The sequence below is a fragment of the Chelonoidis abingdonii genome, chromosome 8, assembly GCF_003597395.2.
Source record: "Chelonoidis abingdonii isolate Lonesome George chromosome 8, CheloAbing_2.0, whole genome shotgun sequence".
Lineage (NCBI taxonomy): Eukaryota > Metazoa > Chordata > Testudines > Testudinidae > Chelonoidis > Chelonoidis abingdonii.
The window spans coordinates 26237381-26262909 of record NC_133776.1 but is presented as its reverse complement, the minus strand read 5'-3'; the positions used below and the strand labels follow the sequence as shown (position 1 = coordinate 26262909).

The window sequence follows — 25529 nt, the reverse complement described above, 5'->3', positions numbered from 1 at the left end:
CAATATCTATAAAGAGCCATTTGTCAGAAAATCTTAATGTGCTTTTTAATGTGCATTATTAAAGTTAATCTCTTACACATACTTCTTGGGATAGCTGTAAGGCTCCTGCCACAGACTACAATTTTATTTAAATTGAATTGTCACTTAGAATTAGAAAAAACATTACTGGCACCAGCATCTCACCTGGTCACCACGCTGGCTTCCACACAAGACTAATCTGACTCTTGACACCTTGTGTGAAAGTTCCAGAAGAGAAGCATTTCAGTTTTTGCACATTGTTCAAAATCATATTTACTCTTTGTTTTTATATTTGGAATAAGTTTAGAAACATTTTCTTGTCTAGATAGTATATGCACCAACCATTGCATGTTTTGTTCTTTCTGTGTACAACGCAATGAACTGAGAGGTTAGAAAGAAGCTAACCTTTAAATTAGAGCACAGTCAATTACCGCCTGTTATTTCTCTGACCTGCCTGAGAGGAATGATAGATGGTGCCATGAAGATAATTGTTTTCCTATTAAAAATGTCTACAACACAATTATAAAAATGGAAAATATGAATCTGTAAACAGTATGTTTTTTTCATTTTTTAAAACCAGATTTAAATTAAACCCGTTCAAAGTATACTGAATACACTTTTACTAATTTTAGAGTGGTATATGTCAGTTTAGCATAAATTTGCTTCTAATTAATTTAAGATGTATCAACATACTCTAGAATTATGTTGATTTAAGAGTGTCCACAAAGCTTTTTGCATTAATTTAACTGAACTGATTTTAAATCATACCTTTAGTGTGTACACAGGGTCTGGGATAGAGAAGATCTATCTATTTTTTGTCCTATACCCAATGTCCTATACCTTGTATTGTTGTTCACATCAGTGCAAAGTGGGTGTAAAACAGTGGTGAGCTCCAGCCGGTTCGCACCGGTTTGTAGGAACCGGTTTTTAAATTTAGAAGCCTTTTTAGAACCGTTTTTTCCAGGACAACCAGTTCTAAAAAAGCTTTTAAATTTAACAAAGGCTCGGGCATCTGTCCACCTGGCCCCAGCTCACCTCCTTCTCTCCCCGAATGCTCCGCCCTCCTTTTCCTCCCCCTCCTCTGCTTTCCGTGAATCAAATGTTCGCGGGAAGCCTGAAACAAGCAGCAGGCAGGTAAGCCGAGGGGTGGGAGGGGACAGCGCAGGCGTGGCCCAGTCTGGCTCCACCTGAGCGGCTCCCCCTTGCCCCGGCCAAGCGCCCCAACCCAGTCCCGGCCAAGCACCCTCGGCTTGGGCTGGTCCCAGCCAAACAGCTCTGACCCGGCCCAGCTCAGGCCCCGCAGCACCGGTCCCAGCCCGAGCGGACCCAGTCCTGGCCCCAGGCAGTGTGGTAAGTGGGCAGGGAGCAGCGAGGGAGTGTTCAGTGGGTTGTGGGGGGGTGGATAGGGATCAGGCCTGTCAGAGGGCAAGGGATAGGGGGATTGAATGGGGGCAAGGGTCCTGGGAGGCAGTCAGGAAGGAGCAGGGGTTGGATGTGGGGGGGGCAGTCAGGGACAGAGAGAAGGGGTGGTTGGATGGGGCAGGGGTCCTGGGGGGCCATCAAGGATGAGAGGAGGGGTTGGATGGGGCGGCAGGGGACAGGGAAGGGGGGAGATGGTCAGGGGTCCCTGGGGGAGGGTGTCAAGGAACATGGGGGGGTTGGATGGGGCACGACCCCCTCGTGAGGTGAGGAGGAGGGAACCTGTTGTTAATATTTTGGCAGCTCATCACTGGTGTAAAATGCTACCAAATCAGAACGATGGAGTTTTACACTTCTCTTCACAGCTGTAAATGACTACGCAGGTTAGTGGGAAACCAGGCCTAGAGTACAGAATTACAAACGATGAAACAAAGCTACAGTATTCCTAGACAGAGTGCTAATCTTCTTGAAGCTAGCGGATCTTTCTTTCATTTTTGTTTTAGTCACCAGTATGTGATCAGCACTTGATGATTACCTTGTCTATGGAGGATGCAAGCAGGCTGTAGGCCACTAATCTATGGAAATGTTCAGTGGGAAAGGGAGGCGTATTTGTGATGCAATAAATTTTTAAAATGTTAAAATTGTGTTTTTACTTTCTATATTCCAGAGGATAATAAAAATATTCCCATGCAAAATGGCCCGAAGCCTATGTGGAGAAAGAAAGATCCATGAAAATTTCCTTCCAGCTAACAAGTGCATTTTTCTAAACGCAAAACAACTATCTAGAGTTGGTTGGAAAACCGGGATGGCAGGGTTCAGGTGGCCATGGAAAAATTCTACTTTTTGAGGTGGAGGTGGGGGGAAATCAAGCCCCCAAACTTTCATCTGAAACTTGGATCTGAAATGCTGCCACCATGCCACATGGGAGTTGTAGTTCAGGTGCCTCAAACTCCTATTCTGTATGGAATAGTCTCCATCTCCCTTGAGGTACCACCTCCCGCTGAGCCATTGTTGTGCCTCATGGGAGTTCTGTTTCCCCGGTGCATCATGAGAGGTGGAGTTAAGCCACGGAACCTAGCTCATAGAGGAAAATGAGAACATGAGCTACAGAAACTATAATTCCTACAAGGCACCATGGAAGCATTTCCTAACTGAAATTGTTTGGTTTTCAGCTGACATTTTTCACTAAATATTTAGGCAAAAATCCAATATTTCATCAGAAAATTTTCAACCAGCCCTACTAATATCCCATTAACTTGCAGAATTTAATGTACAGTATTAAAATATTCATATAATATCTAATTTTTGATCATGTATATTAAGTTGGAAGTCCATTCCAACTATTCATCACTCTGTAAATTAATACCTCAGATTCTTTCAACATACGTTCTCTCTCTCTCAACTTAAATCTTTATCTCCTCATTCTGGTGTGCCCAGCAACCACCAATAATCAGGAGGTAATAACCCTCAGCTAAATCATGTCACCCTTGAAGCATCCTCTCTCAAAATTGAATAATCCTAATTTTTGTCAATCTAAGTACAACTCTTTATTCCATTTATCCTCTTTGTTGCCTTACACTATTGTGTCCTTAATTCAATCATAGTTTTCTTCAAATAAGGTAACTTAAACAACACTATGCCCAAAAGGCAGTATAACCAATGCTTTATAAGAGAGAGAACACAATATCATTAGACTTTTATTGTATAACCTCCACTCAAGTCAAGCCAGCATCCTGTAGGAGGGTATAATGGAGAGGACTTGTGGGACAAGTGTATTCCAAGGAGGAATTTGCACATGTGGAGGGAAGAGACAAGCCCAGAATATGGCATGATAGATTAGGCAGCTCAAATAAGAAGTTTGGGAGGAGTACAGGCAGCAAGATGGAGCTCTTGAGCACGATAGCCAAAATGGAGGCAGTGACAGAGTTGTACAGAGCTTTGAAGGAGATGGGAGCCCAAATCAGAATTGAGTCTTGGGGCTCTGGTTCATATTTGGGATTTTTAAACCCCACAGTTTGGTTTGCCTAAAGGATTTTTACTCACAATAAAAAGGGGAACCAATTGTAAGGTTTAGGTTCCAAACACCTCAAAGTTCACATCCAGGATTATGTTTCATCGCCATCTCTACTCTGAATTTGACATGGGAGGTTGAGGGGATGCCCGGGAAAGAGTTTCAAAGAGGGAGGGAACATGATCAAAATGGCAGATGATGTTTTTAGCAGCAGCATTTCAAAAAACTGGAGGGGAGTAAGGGGAGATTTCAAGATGACATTCTCTTTTCTGGTGACCTTTTCAAACTGCCCTAATGCTTCTGTTTTTCAGTTCTCTTGATTTCTTATTCCAGTGAAAACAGTTTTTGATATACTGAAATATTGCATTAGTTGATAAACCTCTGAGCATGTTGCCAGTTTCATGCACATATATTGTTCATCTGAAACATGGGATATAAAGGCTTTTAATCTTTTACATGTACAGTAACTGTTTTTTTAAAAGTAATTTTGATTTCAGATTTTAAAAGCACTTTAATCTTTTACTGAAATTTATTGATGCAGACACAGTGGCAAAATGAGGACAGACACAAACATGGAATGAAGTAACTGGCTGCAACTTTTATTTAACTTTAGCACAGGAGAGGAGTGCTACTTGCCATTACCCATACTCTCCTATACCAGACATTTAATTGGTTCCAGTGTGGAAGTTACATGGCTCCTTACCATATAACCCATAACTTGAGATAGGCTCTCCTCAGAATACACCCCGGACTCGGCTCTCTCTGAGTCCTAGCGTCTCCTCCTCCCCAACCCACATGAGGAGAACAGAGAGTGCTGTAGGGTGAGGACCATGGCCTTCAAGGGCCACAAGGTCTCACCCTATCCTGTGAGCCCAAGGCCCATCACCAAAATCACATGTCTTTTACCTCTGGGAACCATTCATTTTATTCTCTTAACCACACTGGTACCTGGCCGCAAGTTGCAACACATTAACAACTCAGCCCTCAAGTACTTCAGTTAAGTCCCATGCATGTTCCTGGCTAGGAGGTGCTGCGAATAAGGCTAAAAAACCTTCCTGGTCCTCTGCCAATTGGCCTGTGGGAGAAAAAATTCCTTACTGACCCCCAAACAGGTGATCAGCTAGACCTGCAGCTTCTGTCAGGCTGGATTCTGACAGGTGGGTAGGGTGGCCTGCTGAAACAGAGCCAAAAGAGGCTCCACACGGCCCCCATGATGGGTTAAATCCTGGGAGCTAGGGAATGCTGGCCCAATGACTGCCAGAGACTCCTTCTGCCCCAGCAGGCCAATGACTGCCAGAGACTCCTGGTGGGAGGAGCTATCTGGTGTTCCTCAGCAAGGGTCTCCCTTGCTAGCTGCTGGGACTCCCCTTTCACTATCGGCCCTATGAAGTTTCCCCCACCCATTGAGGCAGGTGGTGGCATTTCTCCTGCTGCCTAAACCATCTGAGTGTGTGAGAATCCCTTTAACAAGACCAAAGAATTAGTTTAACTGAACCCTCACACTTTGTATTGTACCAAGGCATGATGCATCACCTTCAGATCTTAATTTGTCAAAACTCAAATCCATTTGGATTTAATTATTATGGCTCATCTGTTGACTTGGATATCATTTACATAATCTCTAACCATTTTCCTTCATCTCCTGTCCATTATCTCTCTCTTACCCCCATCCCACCCCCCGTCAATCCCCTCAAAAATTGTACTGCCAACAATTTGTTCCTTTGAGAGAACTTGGTGATACTTAGAATCTAATTATTCCTCTGCCCGTCTCTTCAGAAATATTGAGATATTCTAGCTGAAATCAGTTATTTACCTTATTATCTAGTTATCCAAGGTTAAGTTCAAATGATTCTTGTACCGCACAATTCTGCTTTTGGATGTTTGTAACGCATCCCTGACTTCCCAAGTGAGCACATCAGTGACAGAACTTGGCCCTTTCAGAGCCCAGTTTGATTTTTGTAAGATCTGAATTTGATGCATCATGCCTTAGTACAATACAAAGTGTGAGCATTTCAGTTAAACTAATTCTTTTGTCTTGTTAAAGGGATTCTCTCACACACTCGGTGGCTTTCCTCTTCAAATATACATTCAGCCAATTGTTAGTTACAGAAGATTTTTGTCTGCTTACATTACGTATGAATGGAGTGCCGTGCCCATTAAATCTGCCAGATAATCTGTATATTTTTTGTAGAGAAGGTTGCTAATAAATACACATTTAAAATGTTATTTTTATTTAAGTTTCTGTGGTCTGTGTTAGACTAGTAATTAATATTAAGGGCATTCGTTGCAGATACTAGGACAAAGCTTATTTTAATTATACTTAATTAAAACAATGAAAATGTGCACACGAGACCACACTTTTTAGGCAACCTTCTTAAGACAATTCCCAAACGTATAGAATACTATTCTGTTCCTCCTTCATTGGAATACTGCCTCTGCTAAGCAATCCATTATTGTTGGTCACTTAATATGTTTCACTTTACTTGAATCATGAAGTTTTTACAAGAAAATATATCTTGCTGTGTTTAAGAAAGCTCTTGACTAAAAAAAAAATAAAAATAAACCTAATATGGTTTCTTCCCAGGAGAAAGAGGAAAGATTTAAATCTACGGTCCTGAAAAAGGTGTGATCTCTAGCACTCTAAGGGTCAGGTGTCTTGGAAACTGAATTTGTCTCTGTTGTTTGCAGGAGTGAAAGAGCTCGCTGGATTACTGCACTTGGACAGAACAGTGACAGACAGAATGCAGACAGGACAAGTAAGTGAGAGACAAGAAGACTTTTCAGAGACTTAATGTGAAAACAGAAATATACTGCCTCTCAGTGGATAGCTTGAATAAGTGTAGACTGTAAGAATAAATGTGTTTCCTTCTAAAAAAACAAATTATCCAGATTTCCTTTGTGACATTCTGTGGATGCTGTTTCTCAAGAGCATTTCTGAGGAAGTTTTTTCAGGGTTTTTGTGGTACTAGGAGTTATTTTACTTGCATTGATTAAAACTGGTTTGGCCAGTTGTATCAGCCTATTAGTGACTAAGTTGAGAGTGCAAGCTGATTTTGTGTCTGACCCGAATTCATGTTTGTGTGTAGCTCCCCGTGCGGAAGCCAGCATGTTTAAAGTGGTCCGTTACTGAGATTACTTGGGTGGTTTTGTTTTGGCACATTCTAAAATGGGATGTTAAAATGACTTTTGTGTATGTTGCTAAAGTATAAAGAGATTCAGTTGCTTATACACATCATGTGGTTCAATATATCCTATTTCTTCCTTAGCATTGACACAGGTAGAGATTGTCAGAACTTACACTGCAAAGCAGTCAGATGAACTGTCCCTTCAGGTTGCTGATGTAGTTCTGGTTTATCAAAAAGTGAATGATGGTGAGTAAACAGTTTTGTGGTTAGCTACCACCAAGATAGATTAGTCAAACTGGGAAAGAGAGTCCTAGAGAATGCAAGTTTCCATCTAGTATTGGCTCCACAGTGAAATGAGGTGTCAGCCTAGAAGAAATGCTACAGAAAGCCATAGGATTAGGCCCAGGTTCTTGAAGGACAGCCACTCTTTATGCAGGCATTGTGGCCACATTCAAGTAAATTTCCATCCAACTCAGAGGATTTGCATAGATAATTAATTGCAGGTGCAGCAATGTGGGTATGATTTTTTTTTTTCCAGGAGCCATGTGCCCATAAAGAAGAAACTTAGGTTAAGGCCTCTTTAAAAATCTAGCTCTCAAGAGTCGTCATTGCTTTGTGAGCAATGTACTTGTTGATTTGTCTGAATACTCCACACATTCAAGGTATTTACATCTTGTGCTGTGCTTCAGAACATTGTTACTCTCTAAGGGGTAGTCTTGCAGCATATGATGCAGGGCTTGTCATTTGTTATGTAAATGCCAGTCACATTGGGGCCCAACCTGGGTATTGCTACCACAATACAAATGTTAATTACGGTGCTGAGCATGTTCTGCAAAGATGCTGAGTACGGTCAACTCACAGTAGTTTCATGCTCCAAAACATCTGTTAGTCTATAAGGTGCCACAGGATTCTCTGCTGCTTTTAGGAGTTTCAGTGGGACTTGAGAGTGCTCAGCACCTTGCAGAGGCAACCCTTAGCTCTACCCCAGTTGTTTACTGTCACTTATAAAGGGTAAAAAACAAAGGAAAAACCTCAGGCTGATTTGTTTGTTTATATTCCTGAGATCCAAAGAAGGGCTGTGGTTTTTAAATATACTGTATCTTTACTGCTTTATTTTTATTATTCCTAATCTGCATGCACATTTCCAAATAACATAGTCTGTCCGTACCTTAGATTTTACTCATTGTAAACATAGCCATATTACAGACGCAGTAACTGTGTATGCAGGAGTGTCTCTATAAATACGCCACACACAGTATCTTACACATGTATTTATTGTTGACTCCCCATTCTCCCTTGCAGGTTGGTATGAAGGTGAACGATTGCGGGATGGTGAGAGAGGTTGGTTTCCAATGGAGTGTGCCAAGGAAATCACATGTCAAGCTACAATTGACAAGAACATGGAACGGATGGGACGTTTGCTTGGACTTGAAACAAATGTATAGAGTCTCTGAAATCTGTTTTTTCTTTGCTTCAGGATTTGCACTAAGGGCCATCAGTGGTGGCTTGATTTTGTGCTTGTTATCCCACTATAGCTGTAGCGTGGGAGCTGTGAATCACAGATTTGTAAAATCAGTGATAGGAGGAAGGGCGGGGGGAAGAAAAGTCAGCAGCTCACTCTGTATCCAGACTACTTTAAGTTAAAAGCCCCTAAAAAGTAAATTAACTTCTAAAGTTCCCATGACAAAATGCAGGTGACATCTTTAGATAGTCCCCTCTTCCTTGTTTTACAGTGTAAGAGAGCTAACTGAGTCAAGGTCTGATCTGCACTGAATCCTAACTGGGACTGAGTGGTAGGCTCTGGAGAGCAGCTCCACATATCTTTGACTTCACCTCCCTTTGTCTTTAGCTGCTCCATTCCCTTTACCTTTTTGTGCTGGTTCCTAACCCACACCCGTCCAACACAACACACACACTCTTTCTTGTTTGTTTTTTTCAGTCGTTTAAAAACACCTTAGCTTCCTCTGGCGAGGCCAACCACCAGCCACCCAGAAACATGTTGCCCTGCAAGCAAGCAGCAAGAACAAACTAATATTTGGGGATTTCCCACTCCTCAAGGGAAAGTTTCAGTGCTGTACTGCTACCACAAGATGGTGCAATGTGTGGGGATAAATAGCAGCGCTCTAACCCCTCACGTGGCCTAAAATGGAACCTGTGAGCACGCACTGTATAAGGTGCTCCCTAGGCTCCAGAGAAGACCATATATCAAGTAAAGAGAGATTCCACTAAGTTAAGAGTGCACAGCTCTCTACTTTTGTAATATAAAAGCATCCTTCTGTTGGGTCTTCTCATCTTTCTCCTTGTGCCTCTCTGTCTACATCTGTCTATATGTCTGTTTTAGTGAAGAGTTTTCATAACATTAGATTACCTTTTGTGTTCATCCTTTAAAACCTTAGCTCCCGGGGCTTCCTCCTCCCCAATGATGGCTTCTTATTTTACACATGATTCTTTTTTAAATGCTGTCATTTGAAAAGCAGTGATTAAAGTACCTCTGTCCCAGCTAGCAAAGCTAATGTGTTCTCCAGGGACTGAGAGGGGAAATCCAGAATGATTTTCTGGTGGTCTTATTTGCTGATGATGTTTCATCTATTCAAGCAGCTCAGATTTTGTTTCCTTCCAGTGTTGGTTCAGTGTTCAGAGTGCCGGGAAGGGTTTTCAAATCAAGAAGTATGCAGTGAACTTTTGTAGTGTAGGAAAGTAAGCTTGGTCTCCAAGGCTCCAGCCTCCATCCCCAGAACAGACCAGCCTTACGGTATGTCTACCCTTTTAGCTGGGGATGTAATTCCTAGCTCAGGGAGACTTACTTAGTCTATTCCAATTGAGTTAGAACAGTAAAATCAGAACATAGCCCCGGTAGCATGAGCAACAGGACGGGCTAGCCACCCTGAGTATGTGCTCGTCAGATACCTTAGCTTGTTTCAGCTTGTTCTTTGTAAAAATATTCTCTAAGTATAAGCACCTCTGTGCTCTGCTCTGCTCCTCTGCATCCCTGATAGAAAATCAGATTGCCTGACAGTGTTATAATTCTCTCCAAGCTTATCCAATTCCACATAGTATTTCCCACGCCAGCTGATTCCGACACCTTCTCTTGTGTTGTTTCTCTGGCCTTCCCTGAGCCCTGCTATGCACAAAATAAACTTATCTTCTGTGCTCTGGAGCACACACGTGCACATGCTCATTTGGTGTCTGTGGAGGCTAAACACAAGCTGAGATGTAGAGTTTGGCTCCCACTGTTGTCCATTATGGTAGCATTACAGTATCCTTTTGAGCAGTTGACACTTTTATACATTTACAGACACATTTTTAAAACTCATGCTATAAGTTGTAGCTACAAAAAATACTCAGTTACACAGTTGCATTTGAACACTTGCAGGGGTATCTTAAGATCTGAATTTTACCAGTTTGTGCCTTAACTTCCACTCCCACAGGGTAAGGATTATAATGCTGAATTCTTGGTTTATTTTGAAAATACATGAGGTTGTTGATCTCTGGGAAATATTCTATTAATCATTTCATTTCAATTCCAGTTTTGCCCGTTTCTTTTAACTAGGATCTCAAGATGTGTTGTTGCTTCAGTTCAAGGTTTTGCAGGGAGAGTGGAGTGCTTTTTTAACTTTTTTCCACTTCATTAGCAGAGGTGGTCAAATTAATTTCCTGTTTTTTGTTGAGGAAGGAGCGGGAAAGAGGTATATGAACCAGAACTCCAGGCTACCTTCACCTTCAGTCCTTGTTACATGTTAATTACTACAGATACAGGAAGTGAAAAATTCATAGGAGAGCAGCACTAGTATTGACTTAAACTCTTGGTCATAGAGTTCATACTGGAGAAGATGAGAAGGCCTCGCAATGAGGGAGGATTTGCAGGGAGTATAGAGTAATATGATGTTTTGTCAACTTTGCCTTCCCAGTCCCAATTGTGACCTGACCTATTGTGCGCATGACAACTCCATTGTGCACATGATGGTGGGAGAGGGAATAGTAGAAGCTCACATTTCACAGGAGAAACAACCATTTAATGTTGTCTGACCAAGATGCACTTGGTCACAAAATATTTTTCAAAACATCTTCTCTGTAACTAGGTGTTATGGTTTGCACACTGTATGTATTATAAATATGTTAATCCTTTTAAGACACAGCTGATCACTCAGCAGGGCTGAATAAATGTTAGCACACAAATGAGGTAAAAACTTATAGTAGAAAGGCTTCCTGCTTATAATATTTTCACTCCACTTTTTGGAGGGGCTGCATGTTGTAATATATACTGTAATATGTTGAAGATTTGTAAATGAGTGTAATGTTCTTAAGGTATCCTGTAACAACTACACTTCAAAATCTATTAGAAAAGCAATAGTTTTGTATAAAGTAATTTGAAGATCCCCAACCTTGGAAGTTTGAAATGTGGTTATATACCCTTGTGAATTAATTTATAAGTGGACCAATGAAACAGTAATGAGCATATTGTAATCTTTGTAAATTGAACACAGTGTTATTTAACATAGGTAAAAATACTGCTAATTTTTTAACAAATAATTAAAAAAACCCTATTGTATACAGCCAGATGTGTAACACAGTAACTGAGTGTATAAATCCAGATATTAATTTTATTCAGGTTTTTAAATACATTGTATATATTTTTCATATCTAGTTTTTCCAGATGTTTTTATAAATGTTTCCATTTCTCCTTTTATCAGATACAATTCTGCAGGAATTAGACATCAGTAACTTTATAGGACAACAATCAATAAAATGCTTTTAAAAACTTTACTTAAAAAAAAAAAAAAGCTTTTTGCTTAAATTAGTTCTGATCTTTTTAACCTTTATCTTTCTTGTTTAAAACAAAGCCATAATTTAATTGGACCATATGCACCTCGCTGCCAAGATGGATGAAAGTCTAGGAGCCATAAATAGGGGAGAGCAATAGCTCCATGGCTTACTTCTCCCTCCACCTCAGATCCATGGGATTTGGACTCCCTGAACTTGAGGGAGTGTTATGTCATGGGGATAACTACTCTCTGTAGGATCATGCTTCTACAAACCAAATCATTGTGTCTGCAGGTGATTGCCCTGGATAGCATTGGAAGAGGCTGGGTAATGTTCAGAGATACCTTTGCCTGCTTGGATGTCCCAAGAACCATTGTGTTTCCCTGTGGCTCTTGGGACATCTATAGATTTGATGAGTCTTGCACATACCTGCCTATAGAAGGTTAATTGTGGCAAGGTGACCCTCCTCCATACTTTTTCTAATGCTTTGAAGCTATAAAGCATAACTACACTAATTACTTTTAAATGTCTCATGGGATTTTCTTTTTAATGGTTGTGAGAGTTACAGAAGTGGAAAGTCTCTTGGTATCTAGATGGAAGTCCTGATACTTCTCTCTCCCAGTGCTAATATGCCAGATGCACAAACTATATGATAAATGAAAGGCCTGATCAAAGCATTTCTCTTCCTTACCCACTTTTGTTGGTGTGCAGGCAAGAGCAGAATAAAGCCCTTAAGTAAAGTCTATATCACTTCAATAGAAAAGTTAACTATTTTTGCTGTGTAAGATTTGACAGATAATTTTCTTAAAAGCACTGATTAAAATTTTTCTGAAAATAGATATTTAAGCCAAAATTGTTATGGATAGCCAAGCTAAATACCTTTATGAGGACAGCAAGAAAGCTGAATAATTTCAGTTACCATGAGACAATCCTCACCCACCAATGATAGGAGAATGGGAGAAGTACTGTTTCTTCCGGATGTCTTGATTCCATCTACACCCTGACCAAAGCCTGCTAATGCTTCAGCCTAGTTCTTGATGCCTAAAGAGCATGGCATATGTTTATTTCCCTTCAGTCTCATTGATGGCAGCATGACCCCACTACCTAGAAATATGCCCTTATTGACCTCTTGGTGATCTCATCTGCATCCAAACTGATCACCAGTGACTTCTGCATGATCCTGACTTCCCCCAGGGTAGCTCCCACATGTGACTCCACTACCTGGATAACCTACCTCATTGATCCACTACCTGCAGCCAATCTTTTCTGGACCCCTCCAAGACCCCGACTCCTTCCAAAATTAGCAGTGGTTATCCCCTACTACTCTCCAGGCTTGCTTTCCAGTGTTATTCCCTCTGTGTTGATACTCAAAATCACTGACCCCCTGCATGACTCCACTACCTTCAGACATTTGCTTATTAACCCCTGCAATCTGCTGCCAAAATACTCACCTGTGACCCCACTGCCCTGATATGCAGCCTCATTGACCCCCCCACACACACTTCCTCCATTCACTCCTGTTTTGACACCCTGAGTATCACCTCTTTTTATTCCCTGTCCACTGCCATTAGCATAATATCAATAAAAAATATTTTTGGAAAAAAAATATTCTCTTAATGCAAGCTAATTTGAGAGTTCATTTAGAAACATAACTGTTGCCATAGCAGAAGAAATCAGTGGCCCATTTAGTCCAGTACCAGGTCTCTGAGAGCGGCCAGTAGCAGCTGCGTCATAGGAAGAAACCCCACACTAGACAGTTCAAGTGCTTGCTCCTGTGTATGCCACAGTAGGTGTGCACGCTCACCACGTGCACCGGTGCCGGAAGTTTTTCCCCTAGCAGTACCTATAGGGTGAGTGCCTCTATAGCGCTATAAGGGGAGATGTGCACTCTTCCCACCCTCAGTTCCTTCTTGCGTGAGGGTGCGTTGGAACTGCTCCAGCTTCGCTGCAGCTCATCCCAGAACTCATTCTTTGTTAGTGGTACCCATTAGTTAGTTCAAGTTTCAGTTCAGTTAGCATTTGGGCCAGGGCATGCCCTGGGCCCCAGGATTTAAATCTCGTGACTCTTGCAGGCATTTGATGCCCAGAAGTGACCCACATGCTGACTGTCTCCGCCACTTGGGTGAATCCCATATTAGTGACCGCTGTAAGATCTGCAGGTCCTTTAAACCTAGACCTAAAAAAGAAAGCGACATGAGACTTCGGGCCCTTCTCATGGAGTCGGCACTGGCCCCAACCCCAGTGCGCCGAGCAGATTCAGCACCAGGCACTTCGTCTTTGGTGCGCAGTGATCCCCTGGCACCTTCCGGTGCCCAGCACCACTCTCCATCTAAGAAACAGAGAAAGGCCCCATCAGCGACACTGAGAGAAAGCAGGGGGAGAAGCTAGACCTGCATTGGGCAGCCACAGCTCCCCAGGCTCCAGAGCTCTGACTCACGTCGAGTAGAGCAGCCTGGATGCTGGAGGTTCTGCAGGCGGCTTGAGACATTATGACTCTTCAGGTACCCGGGGCACCACCAGCACCCGGGCCCCGCTCTAGAGGCAAGCTGCTGCTGGGCTCTAGACAGTCGACCCCTACCCAACGCAGATCCTGGTCAGGGGACCACTCTCAGGTCTACTCGCCACTCAGCGTTCAGTCAGGACACCATGTTGTCTAGGGTTCCATCGGATCAGAGTTCTAGGCACCATTCCACGCCAAGCAGAGAGTATTGATGAGACAGGCATAGGCGCCATAGGCACTCTCTTTCTCGTCAGAGCCACCCTAGCCACTCCTCGAGGCACTGCGCCCACAACTCTTGGTGGGGATTGCCGTCTCCACTCCATCACGGATCTCGGTGTCATAGCGTCTCGAGAAGTAGTACTCAAGACGGCATCGTTCCTTGATGTCTGAGTCCTGGTCCCGTGGTAGACATCATTCTCGGCGCCATCGACCCTACGGCTCCTATAGTACCACTAAGTCATCGGTAACCCCAACCACGACCCACACGAGGCCCCCTATGTCTCAGCCCAGGCAACCTGACCAGCTGGTGCCGCAGCAATGGCAAGAGCCCCCATGGCCCCGCGCATGCCCAGCTAGGGACTCGTTCGGTAGCAGGGACTTCGGAGGCTCCCTCCACCTCATTATCCAGGCCTCCATAGGATAGGTCGGCTGGTCATGCATCCTTAGCACTGCACACAGCGTCCGACCAAGGGGTAGATCCTACGGTGCTGACCAATGCACACAGCTCCATACCGGCCTCCTCCCCAGTGCTGGATGACAAGGTTGCAGCCCCTCCCTCTCCCCCGCATCACAGGAGGCCTTCAGTGCTCGCCAACAGCTACTGAAGCGAGTAGCGTTGAGCCTCCATCTCCAAGCTGAGGAGATAGAGGGACCCTCAGACTCGCTCTTCAATGTGCTCTTGCCTTCGGCACCAGGCAGAGTAGCCCTGCCACTACACGAAGGGGTGGCCAACATTTCCAATGCCCTCTGGCAAACACCAGCCTCCCTCGTGCCAATATCAAAGAAGGTGGAGAGCAAATATTTTGTGCCCACAAAAAGGCATGAGTACCTCTATACCCACCTAGCCCCCCAACTCCCTCATGGTGGAGTTTAAATCATAGAGAGAGACAGGGTCAACCAGGACCCACACCCAAAAATAAAGACTCTACAAGTCTGGACTCATTTGGTAGGAAACTTTATTCGTCATCCAGTTTCCAGCTCTGGGTGGCCAACCACCAGGCCCTCCTAAACCATTATGAGTTTAACCTGTGTGAGTCACTGCCTAAATTCAAACCTTTCCTTCCGGAAAGTGAAAGGAAGGAATTCAAGGCACTCATAGAGGAGGCTGTTGCTGCTGCGAAGGCTGCTCTTCAGGCAGCATCAGATGCAGCTGACATGGCTTCCCAGTCCATGGCCTCAGCGGTGTCCATGCGCAGGGCATCGTGGCTACTGCTGTCCAGGCTCTCCACAGAAGTGCAGTCTGTGATGTATCAGAGGGGTGGCCGTGTTAGTCTGGATCTGTAAACGCAGCAAAGAATCCTGTGGCACCTTATAGACTAATAGATGTTTTGGAGCATGAGCTTTTGTGGGTGATGCATCTGACGAAGTCGATATTCAGCCTGCCTACAAGAGGTCCAAGACACAAAGCAGATGACCTCAAAGGCAGTCTCGCTCTGCCCCACGACAGGCAAGTAGCAAGCCAGGAGGCACTTTTGACTGCTTGCAGGAGGGTACCTGGGTGTCCCCCGAGAGGACTCTCCTATCAATAAAGTTTGCCTTCAGCAACTGCTTGCGTGTTTTCTTTACGGAATGGTCCCAAATAACATAAGACCGCTGGGTCCTCAACACCATTTCTCAGGGCTACATGCTGCAATTTGTTTTGCCCCCTACCCCTCCGGACAGCAGGGGAGACCCGTTACATTTGCTCCTGCTAGAGCAGGAAGTGGGTAGGCTCCTCAGCGTGGGAGCTGTGGAGGGAGTTCCAGGGAAAGGGGTTTTACTCCCATTACTTCCTTACCCCAAAGGTGAAAGGGGGGCTCAGGCCTATCCTGGACTTGCGCGACCTTAATCGGTTCATGGCCAAAGGCTGGTTCCGCATGGTCTCTCTGGCATGTATTATACCCGCTCTAGACCCTGGTCATTGGTATGCAGCCCTGGACCTTCAGGATGCATACTTCCATATCCATACATTCAAGGGGCACAGACGCTTCCTTGGTTTCCTGGTGGGACAGGACCACTACCAATTTATGGTCCTCCCATTTGGCCTGTTCACTGCGCCCAGGATGTTCACGAAGTGTATGGCGGTAGTGGCGGTCTACCTCAGGCGCTGGGGAGTCCAAATATTTACCTACCTCAACAACTGGCTGCTCAAGGGCAGCTCGTGGTCCAAGGTAACAGACCATGTGGAGCTGCTCTTAGCTATGTGTGCCAACCGAGGCCTCCTAGTAAACATATAATTCATAGGCGCTTTCCTGGATACCTCCACAGCCACAGCCTCCCTTCCTCTGGGCAGGTTCCAGACCCTGAAGGGGCTCGTTCGGTTACAGAGTTCCCCGTGACCACGTCCAGGGTATGCCTGCAGCTCCTGGGCCACATGGCGGCATGCACATATGTGGTCCACCACGCCAGACTTTGGATGAGGCCCCTCCAACTCTTGCTGGCCTCAGTGTTCTCCCACGCCCAGGGCTGGACAAAGTCCTCACAATACCTGCACTGGTGACCACCTCGCTCCGATGGTGGGCCTGCCAATATGCTCCAGGGCATTCCTTTCTGGGACCCGACCCCATCACTAAACCTCGTGTACAATGTGTCAGACTTGGGCTGGGGGGGCCCACGTAGGGAACTCACAAATCCAGGGGATGTGGTCAACCATGGAGTTGTCCCTTCACATAAATGCAAAGGAGCTCAGAGCAATATGACTAGCCTGTGTGGCATTCAGTGCACAACTGCGTGGCAAGGTGGTCAGGGTACTCATGGACAACACCGCCACAATGTTTTACATCAACAGGCAAGGTGGGGTGAGGTCCTCAGCCGTCTGCCAGGAAGCCCTCAGCCTCTGGGAGTTCTGTATAACCCACGACATCTCCCTGAAGGCTTTCCACCTTGCAGGCGTCGACAAAACACAGACCAATCACTTGAGCAGGGTTTTCTCCTCCCAAGTGGTTGCTCCACTCGGAGGACACTCACCAGCTCTTCCGAGCAGGGGCACTCCCCAAGTAGACCTATTTGCTACCTGACAGAACCAATGTTGCCACCGATTCTGTTCTGGGGGAGGGGAGGGAGAACACAATCTCATATGCCTTCCTCATGTCATGGTCAGGCTAGCTTCTCTACATCTTTCCCTCTCATCGTCAAAGTCCTAGAGAACATAAAAATGGACAAGGTACGTGTCCTCCTGATCACCCCAGCTTGGTCCCAGCAACACTGGTACGGGGCCCTCCTGGGCTTGCTGGTGGCCCCTTCATGGCTGTTGCCGCTCTGCCCAGATCTACTCTCCCAGGACTCACCCCAACTTGCACATCCTCCACTTGACAGTGTGGTTGCTCAATGGTAAGATGCAGAGGAGAGAAGGTGTTCAGAGGGGGTCAGACATGTCTTCCTAGAAAGTAGGAAGCCATCCACTGAGCCTACCTGACAAAGTGGTCTCCAGGTGGGCGGGCAAGCGGGGTACTTCCTCAATGTCTGTGCCACACTTTGTCCCTCTCAGATTTTGGAAGGCATGTCAGATTCTTAAACCTTGAGTGGAGTGCTGTAGCTGTTTTTAGAACTCTCACATTGATACCTTCTTTGTGTTTTGTCAAATCTGCTGTGAAAGTGTTCTTAACATGAACATGTGCTGGATCATCATCCAAGACTGCTATAACCTGAAATATATGGCAGAAAGTGGGTAAAAGAGAACAGGCGACATAAAATTCTCCCCACGAGGAGTTCAGTCTCAAATTTAATTAATGCATTATTTTTTTAATGAGCATCATCAGCATGGAAGCATATCCTCCAGAATGATGGCTGAAGCAGGAAGGGACATACTAATGTCTAGCAAATCTGGCATGTAAATATCTTGCAATGTTCGTTACAAAAAAAAATCTACATTTGTAAGTTACACTTTCATGATAGAGATTGCACTACAGTACTTGTATAAGGTGAATTGAAAAATACTATTTCTTTTGTTTAGCAAAAACAATATAAAGTGAGCACTGTATACTTTGTAGTCTGTGCTGTAATAGAAATCAATATATTTGAAAATATAGAAAAACATCCAAAAATATTTAACAAATTTCAATTGGTATTGTTTAACAGTGCGATTCATTTTTTTTTCAATCACAATTAATTTTTTTTAGTTAATCATGCAAGTTAACTGCAATTAATTGACATCCCTAATGCAGATACAATTTTTTGAGTAATTTGTCATTTAAAATCTGGTTTTAATATGTCTATGCACCAATGTGAGTACAACAAAAAGCTGATTTAAATTATTTATTGAAAATATTGTAATTTAAAATCATTCACAACAACTGGAAGTTACACGTCACCAGCATAGAGGAAGGACATGCTGCTAGTTTTGGTGCACATGTCATAGAGTGGGATCAGGGTGGAAGAAGGCAGGCTTGGTCAGTGATAATTGGCAAGGAGGTATTTTCATAGGGGTGCTCTTCATTATCTGGTTTTCAGCAGCTCTAGTCCCCCTTCTTAAAGGAATCCTGTTTTCTCTTTTAGGCCCCAGTACATTCTACAACTTTCCAAGGAGAATTAATGATTTACTATGGAGTCCATGGCATTACAAAATCCCAGACACCCCCAAATTACATCAGCATCTCCGAGATGAAGGATGACCCAACCTTCACTAAGTGCACAATACAACTAGGAAGCTTGCCGGAAGAGAAACTGCCCATTTTCTGTGTGCAGCTCTGATATGTTTTCACTATAGTTCTATAAAACACTACACTGTGGAATATTACTACAGCATCAACTTATACAGTGACCAAATGGCTGGGCATCTGGGGAAATATCACTCCCAAGATCTCTTTCTGAGGAATGCAAAATGTTTTCCATTACTTTCCTATTTAAAAAAAATTAAAACCTATTTTTTATTTCCATGTTTTTTTAAAAAAGAGACACACTCTCTCCCACCCAAAATGCTACATATTTTGATTATTTAACTATAAATACATTGTTACATTATATTCGGGATCAGGCAAGGCCAAGCCATCGCTACCTCAGCATAGACTCACATATAGATTCTTTCAACAACTGCTTTGGTAACAAACGCTGATCTTTTGACCTGCAAAACATCTGTTGCCCTTCTAGAAAAAATGTTGTGTCTTTTCTTTTTTGAACTAATGCTGCCATTCTTATAGAGGCTCTGTCTAACACCAGCAGAAGCAGCAGCAGTTTGTTTTCTCTGTGTGACATTTAGCCTTCTAAACGCTTTCACTCATCCAATTTTTCTAAGTACTGAAACAATGGCAGGAACAAAACTGATGCCAATTATTATCCAGATAACATTACTCAAACTGCTGCTCCATATACTTACCACAGGCTTAGACACTGGAACAGGTCCACTGTCAATGCTTCCTCCAGATCCATCCATAGCTACAGTGGCAATTTTTAGTATTGGTGCATACTCCCCTACTGTTGCATTTTTTCTTAGTGTCGCAATCAAAATTCAAATGCGACACACTTGCATATGTCCTACCAAGGCAAATTTTCCCATTACTAATGTGCCACCTTTCACTGCCCCAGTAGCAATTACATCAGGCCCAGCATGATGGTCTGTACCCCAACGCCAGATATGACCCATGGGTGTTTGTACACCAGTACTATGTTCCTTCAAAGGAGGTATTTTTTTTTTACATTTTTACACTGAATCCTTCCACATAAGACATCACTGATTTTACATTTTTTTGTAATTTGCTCCAGTTTCACCACTAGCACAATTGCCAAACCGGTCACCTCGAGTGTTCAAGTTACTGAAGCAACTTAGAGGAGCTTTTTGTGCCCCTCCTCCAAAGATATCGGCACATTGTTTATTGTGGTTATGGCACCTTCCCTGGTAACAGTAGCCCAGGTCACTGCATGGAGTTCCATCTTTCTTGTACATACACATCATCTTCTTGGCACCACTTTGAAGTCCTATTGCAATACTCAGGAAGGTCACACTCATCAACAGCTGCTCTGCATAGTTTTCCTTTAGCAAGAATTTGACACTTTTTTACAGCACTTTCCAAAAGCACAAACCATACCTTGTTTCAATTTGCATGTGGCCTGACAACACGTCTTTTTTGCATTCCAGTTCTGAGCCACAGTCACATTCCTCTTCCCCTTCCATCACCTTGTTACCACAGTGCTTTCTCCTAAATATTTTGCTGGGCGCTGGGATGTTACATAGGCAGAATCCAGCACCATCATGGAGGAGATTAAAATATACTTCACGACTGCAGTCAGTGAACTGATCGGTAGTTATGTGCACAGCAGCCATGATGCAGCCAACACTTCTGTTACAATGCCATTTATCATAGTGATGATACATGCCGAGATTATGACCATGTGCAACAGTGACTGAAAAAAAAGGCACAGAAGCAAAATGCCTCGTGACAATGGATGCTGCATCTGTCACAAGGCAGATGCCTCCTACATATGCCCTCCCAGCATGCCCTCTGTATATTTTAGCCATAAATAGCTATCCAGCATCATGCTGCAGGCAATGATAGAGCATATCATTCCTCCAACGGTTAAATTCAGTAAGAGCATTGCCTATACTATTGGGTAATGTGATGAGGTTGTTTTCTGTCCAGCTCTCTAGTCTAATCAGGATTACATGAGCCCCCAGAGCATGATAAAAGGAGTCCACCATATTGATCACACAGAGGACCTTGTTGGTTCGGATGTTTTCATTCCTTCTATAAAGGACAAACGGCTCTTTCTCCACCACCACACAGAACTCAATATACGTGGCATGTGTCCATCTGTGAGGTCTGGCTGCCACAGCGGGCCCCACGTCCTGGAGCTCCTCATTGGTTACCCCACATGAGGCAGGCGTGCCTGCCACTTCCCCCAGATGATTGAGGAGGTGCTGGCAGGTGGCGGAGGCCTTGATGGGCTCGATCCCATAGCTCATCCCCTCGATGCGCAGCAGTCCCCGCAGCCCTCCAGAGCAGGTGCTCAGCACCACCAGTGCCTCTGGGGCACCCTCCATGTAGCCCTCATAGAAGCAGTGGCTTGGGATGAAGGGCTGGCTCCTCACCAGCTCACCCCACTCGCAGGTGAACACAGGGAAGTGGCCGGCCAGGAACAGGCCCTTCTGCTGCAGGTGAGGCAACAAGACCCCTCAGACCCACCTGCAGCTGGTAGGACAGCAGCCCCTCGGCCGGGAGGCCCGCAGGAGGTGCCAGGCACCGTCATCTGGTAGCGGGAAATCCACCCCTGCCACCCCCCTGTCCCCCACCGGCCGCGCTAGGCAGCAGGGAGCCGAGCAGCAGCAGCACGGAAAAGCCCGCCCACAGCGGCACCGCTGCCGCCATGGCCCGGCCCCACACGGGCAAAGAGGCGGGAAAGACGCGAGGGCTGCTCGGGCGACTGCTGCTTGCGCGGGTGGCGGCAGCTAGGTCCCAACACCGGGGCGGAGGGCACCGCCCCACCCCATCCAGCCGTGGGCTGTCGGGGCAGCTCACGGCAGCCAACCCGCACCCCGCTCAGGACAGAGCGGCCCCGCTGTTGCTGCGGGAGCGGCAGTAACGTTCGCCGAGCGCCCATTTGTTAATCCCGCCCGCCCCAGTGCCTTGCCCCGTCGCTGGGCTGGATGCAGGGTGCGCACGTAACGAGAGTGGCCCAGCCCCAAGCCTGGAGCTAGAGCCCGTTGCCCCCCCCCTCCGCTCCCCGCGCGGGAGCTGAGGCCAGCTGGGTTTTAGCGCGCTGCCTTAGTGATAGTAACATGGTCGGGGGCGGGTGAAAACGCTAAAGCAGCTCGTCCCGCGCCCTCTGGAGTTGCCTTACGGGCACTTGATTTGTTTTTGTTTTCCCCAACTGACCCGCTTCCAGCCTGCCTTGTGCGCCGGTCGCTCAGCGGATTGAGCCCTTAAACCCCAGCTACTGGAGATGGAAGATCCTGAACTGCAGCCTATTGTGCTGACAGTCCCGCCTTCACTTCTACACCATCAGTGTGAGGCTGTCACGGGCAGCATACACCTCGTTTCCTAGCATTAAAGCTCTTTCACTGTTACAGCATCTAGGAGCCTTTTGTGCTGTACAAAGCCAGAGGGTTTATGCTACAGGTCATAGCCAATGCTACGGGGTGGTAGTATTGTAATGTAGAATACACACTAGAGATGAGCATGGCTCTGCCAATCACACCACCCAAGACATTTGCACAATCACGAGAGTTTTGTTTGCACACACATTGGCTGATAGCCCTTTGCAAAACACTTAAAAACCTGAGACTGTAAACTCTATGAGGGTGACTAGCAAATGCAGCGTACAGGGGACAAGGGTTCAAAACAGGATCAGGAATGACAACATAAAGATTCTATAAATAAAAAGTGTTTTAAGGAAGGATTTGAAGGAGGACTGTTGGCAGATGGGAAATGAAAGTCTGTTCCAAGACCGTAGGGCATCGTCAAGGAAAGCACATTGCTGAAAATGGAAGCAAGTAAATAAAAACAAAAACCCTTACAATGTGACAGGTTCAGTCACAGAGACCACCCCACCACCTCCACCCCGCAGGCCTGTCACCTGATGTGCTGAGACTACATCTGAGCCCAGTTTCCCTGGCAGCTTGGGACTACAGAATCCTGCCTTGTTGAGCCAGGCATGCTGCAAACACAGCCCCAGGTCTGAACCATATTCCCAAAAGCTGGAGACGTAACTGAAAATGGCTTAGACATCCAGCTCGTAATGAGATCCAAACCCTAAATGAATCCATTTTACTCTGTATTAAGCTTATACAAAGGTGAACTCATAATTTTTCCGCCCACTATTTCACTGAGAGAGAGATATGCACAGTTGTTTGCTCCATCAGCTATTACTCACTCAGGGTTAATTATTAACCAAAGGTAATTTCATGAAGTTTAACAAGTAGGATTTAGGTGGTTCCAAGTAATAACAGACCAAAGTAAGTTACCAAGCAAAACATGCACATCTACCACTAATACATTGTAAGCAGAGTCAGGATGAGCTCTACCCTGACATCTGGTGGTGAATTGTGGCGCGTGTGGAAAAGAACTTCACGACTGATCTTGTTTGCATAGGCACACCCACCTTGCATAGCATGCACCCACAGCAGCCCAAAATAGTCACTTTGGCAGCTGTGGGAGCCCCAGTCTCTCTGTTATTGGGGCAGGAGGAATAAAGTGTTGTTACCCTGATAATGTGAATCAAGGACAGTGACAACGTTCATGACAGAGAGTCTCACCATCAATTAAGGAGCACGTGCTAGACAAGAGACATGGGTTCCAAAACCCAGTGAGTTGAGAAGGGAGTGTGGTGATTTGGGCCTTTTTTGTGAGCCCAAAACACCAATAGTATCTTTTTTTCTTTTTGCTGTTGAATGTGAGAGCTACTTTTGATCTTCTTAGGAATCTAGTTATAGGTTACTGAGCTGAATTCATTTTGGGTGAATGGTGCACCAGCACTAGGGCTTCTCTACTATAAGCTGAAATCACTGAAGAGCTAAAGTTAGTGAGTGCTGTGTTAACTACTGGGGGAGCCTGAAGCTATATTGCTAAGCAGCTAGTGGAGTGGGATAGCTGGAACAGCTGGTCGAGCAGAGCCCTTTGCAGGGATGGCTGGAGGAGTGGAGCAGTTCATGGTGAAGGTGGAAGCAGAACTCCATGGAGAGGTAGGAGTCTGCCTCAGATCACATAAGGTGCCCCTTAGCACCCTACACACACACTTTCCACTCAGGTGGGAGTAAAACTCTGCAGGTAAACTTTTGACATCTAGGGCTGCACTGACCCAGGACAGAGACTTTTGGGTTGGGGGACTTTGGGTTGCTGGACTCAAGAACCAAAGGGAAAGGACGTGGCCCAGTTTGCTGGGGTGGGTCTTCATTCATGGTTTGGTCTATGAACTCTAGCTGTGGTGTTTTCCCAGTTTAATGCTGATATCATCTCATGTTATTAAACAGTTTCTGCTATACCTAGACTCTGTGCTTGCAAGAGGGGAAGTATTGCCTCTTTGGGATAGCTCAGTGGTTGGAGCATTGGCCTGCTAAATCCAGGGTTGTGAGTTTAATCCTTGCGGGGGCTATTTGGGGATTGGTCCTGCTTTGAGCAGGGGGGTTAGACTAGATGATCTCCTGAGGTCCCTTCCAACCCTCATCTTCTATGATTCAAGGTGGTCAGGGGTGTAAGATTTTCCCAGGTCACCAGATGGGGACTCGAGCTGGTTTTGCATTATGTTGTTGGAAGAGGACCCCCTCTGTACTGAACGCAGCCCTTGCTGCTATCAACTCAGCCTGGCAGAAGAGTTACAGCATAAAAAAACTGTTTACAGCTAAAATATTACCCTCAGATGTTCCATTAAGCTTCTTTCACAGACTAGACTCCTTCCTAATCTGGGCCCAATCCTTTCCCTGTTACGGTTCCTGTTAGCTCCAGCTCAGGTGGTAGCTAGGGAATTTCTCATGACTAGAACTTCCTTTGTTCTGTTCCACTCGCTTATATAGTTTTGGCACAAGACAGGAATCTTTTGTCTCTCTGGGTCTCTACCCCTCCTTCTAAATGGATAAGCACCAGATGATATAAGAATGATACCTTTATACAAATAGGATGATCACACTCAGTAGATTGTAAGCTTTGTAATGATATCTTACAAGAGACGATTTGCATGAAGCATATTCCAGTTACATTATATTTACACTCAGCATATTTTCATAAAATCATATGGAGTGCTACATCACACAAAGAAGTAGCAAGAATAAAATGGAGTGAGATGACACATAGGAAGAATTGTAGGTTGAGCACAATGGTAAAGAACCTTGAAAGGCATTGCATGAAGGAAAAGTCTGCATCATCTTCCTTCATCACTAGTGTCTGCTATCTTCCGAAGCATGAAATTACTCAGAGGTATTTTTTAAAAAATACCATCAAAATTTTTTAAACTGATTCAGGACAAGTCTAGTCGTTTGTAACAATTATAATGCCTCACTCTTGTACAGTAGTTTTCGCTTAGGTTATTTTCCATGTTCTTACCTTGTACTCATAATGAGCAGCCTACTGAATCTATCAAACAAAAACAGACTATAAACAGCTTAGCTACAGAGATATTCTGAAAATGGTTTCAAATGCTTTAAAGTGAAACTACTCTGATAAGTGATGGTGAAAAGTGCACCTTTTTACTCAGTAGATCTGTAGTGTGGCCTTTAGATTTTAAGGTGTGATGTTACCATGTGTGAGCTAATACATAGTATTGAATATGTTTTAAGTTAATGAAACTCAACAAGGTAGCAATTCCATCCAACAGCATGTCAAAATAATGAAGTCTGGCTCCGCAGGAATGACAAGCCTTAGTGAAAGTCATCAGGAAGCCTAGATTAAGAATTTCATTAGTAAAGGTAAAAATCTATGGAAGTAGGTTTCTGGAATATTAGAACAATGGCTATCGCAACAAAAGACGGGCAGCTGAAGAAAGAAAAAAGGCACATGTAATCTTAAAATCCTATGAACAAATGAATGTCAATGGCCAAGACCTGAGAAAAAGCAATTCAGAAATTAAAATAAAGCCA

The 25529-nt window shown here is 44.6% G+C and overlaps 1 protein-coding gene and 1 pseudogene across 2 annotated transcripts in view; one reads left to right on the top strand and one right to left on the bottom strand.

Moving 5' to 3' along the window:
• Positions 1 to 11297, top strand: part of ARHGEF26 (Rho guanine nucleotide exchange factor 26) — a 108652-nt gene extending 97355 nt beyond the window's left edge. For both annotated transcript variants that reach the window (XM_032787399.1, XM_032787398.1), the window contains exons 13-15: positions 6137 to 6204; positions 6715 to 6819; positions 7876 to 11297. In XM_032787399.1, coding sequence (XP_032643290.1) covers positions 6137 to 6204; positions 6715 to 6819; positions 7876 to 8018 — 316 coding nt within the window. In that variant the 3' untranslated portion in view covers positions 8019 to 11297. The remainder of the gene's footprint in view (positions 1 to 6136; positions 6205 to 6714; positions 6820 to 7875) is intronic.
• Positions 11298 to 19475: 8178 nt separating this feature from the next.
• LOC116828870 (disintegrin and metalloproteinase domain-containing protein 21-like) lies at positions 19476 to 20339 on the bottom strand (annotated as a pseudogene).
• Between the last annotated feature and the right edge of the window lie 5190 nt (positions 20340 to 25529).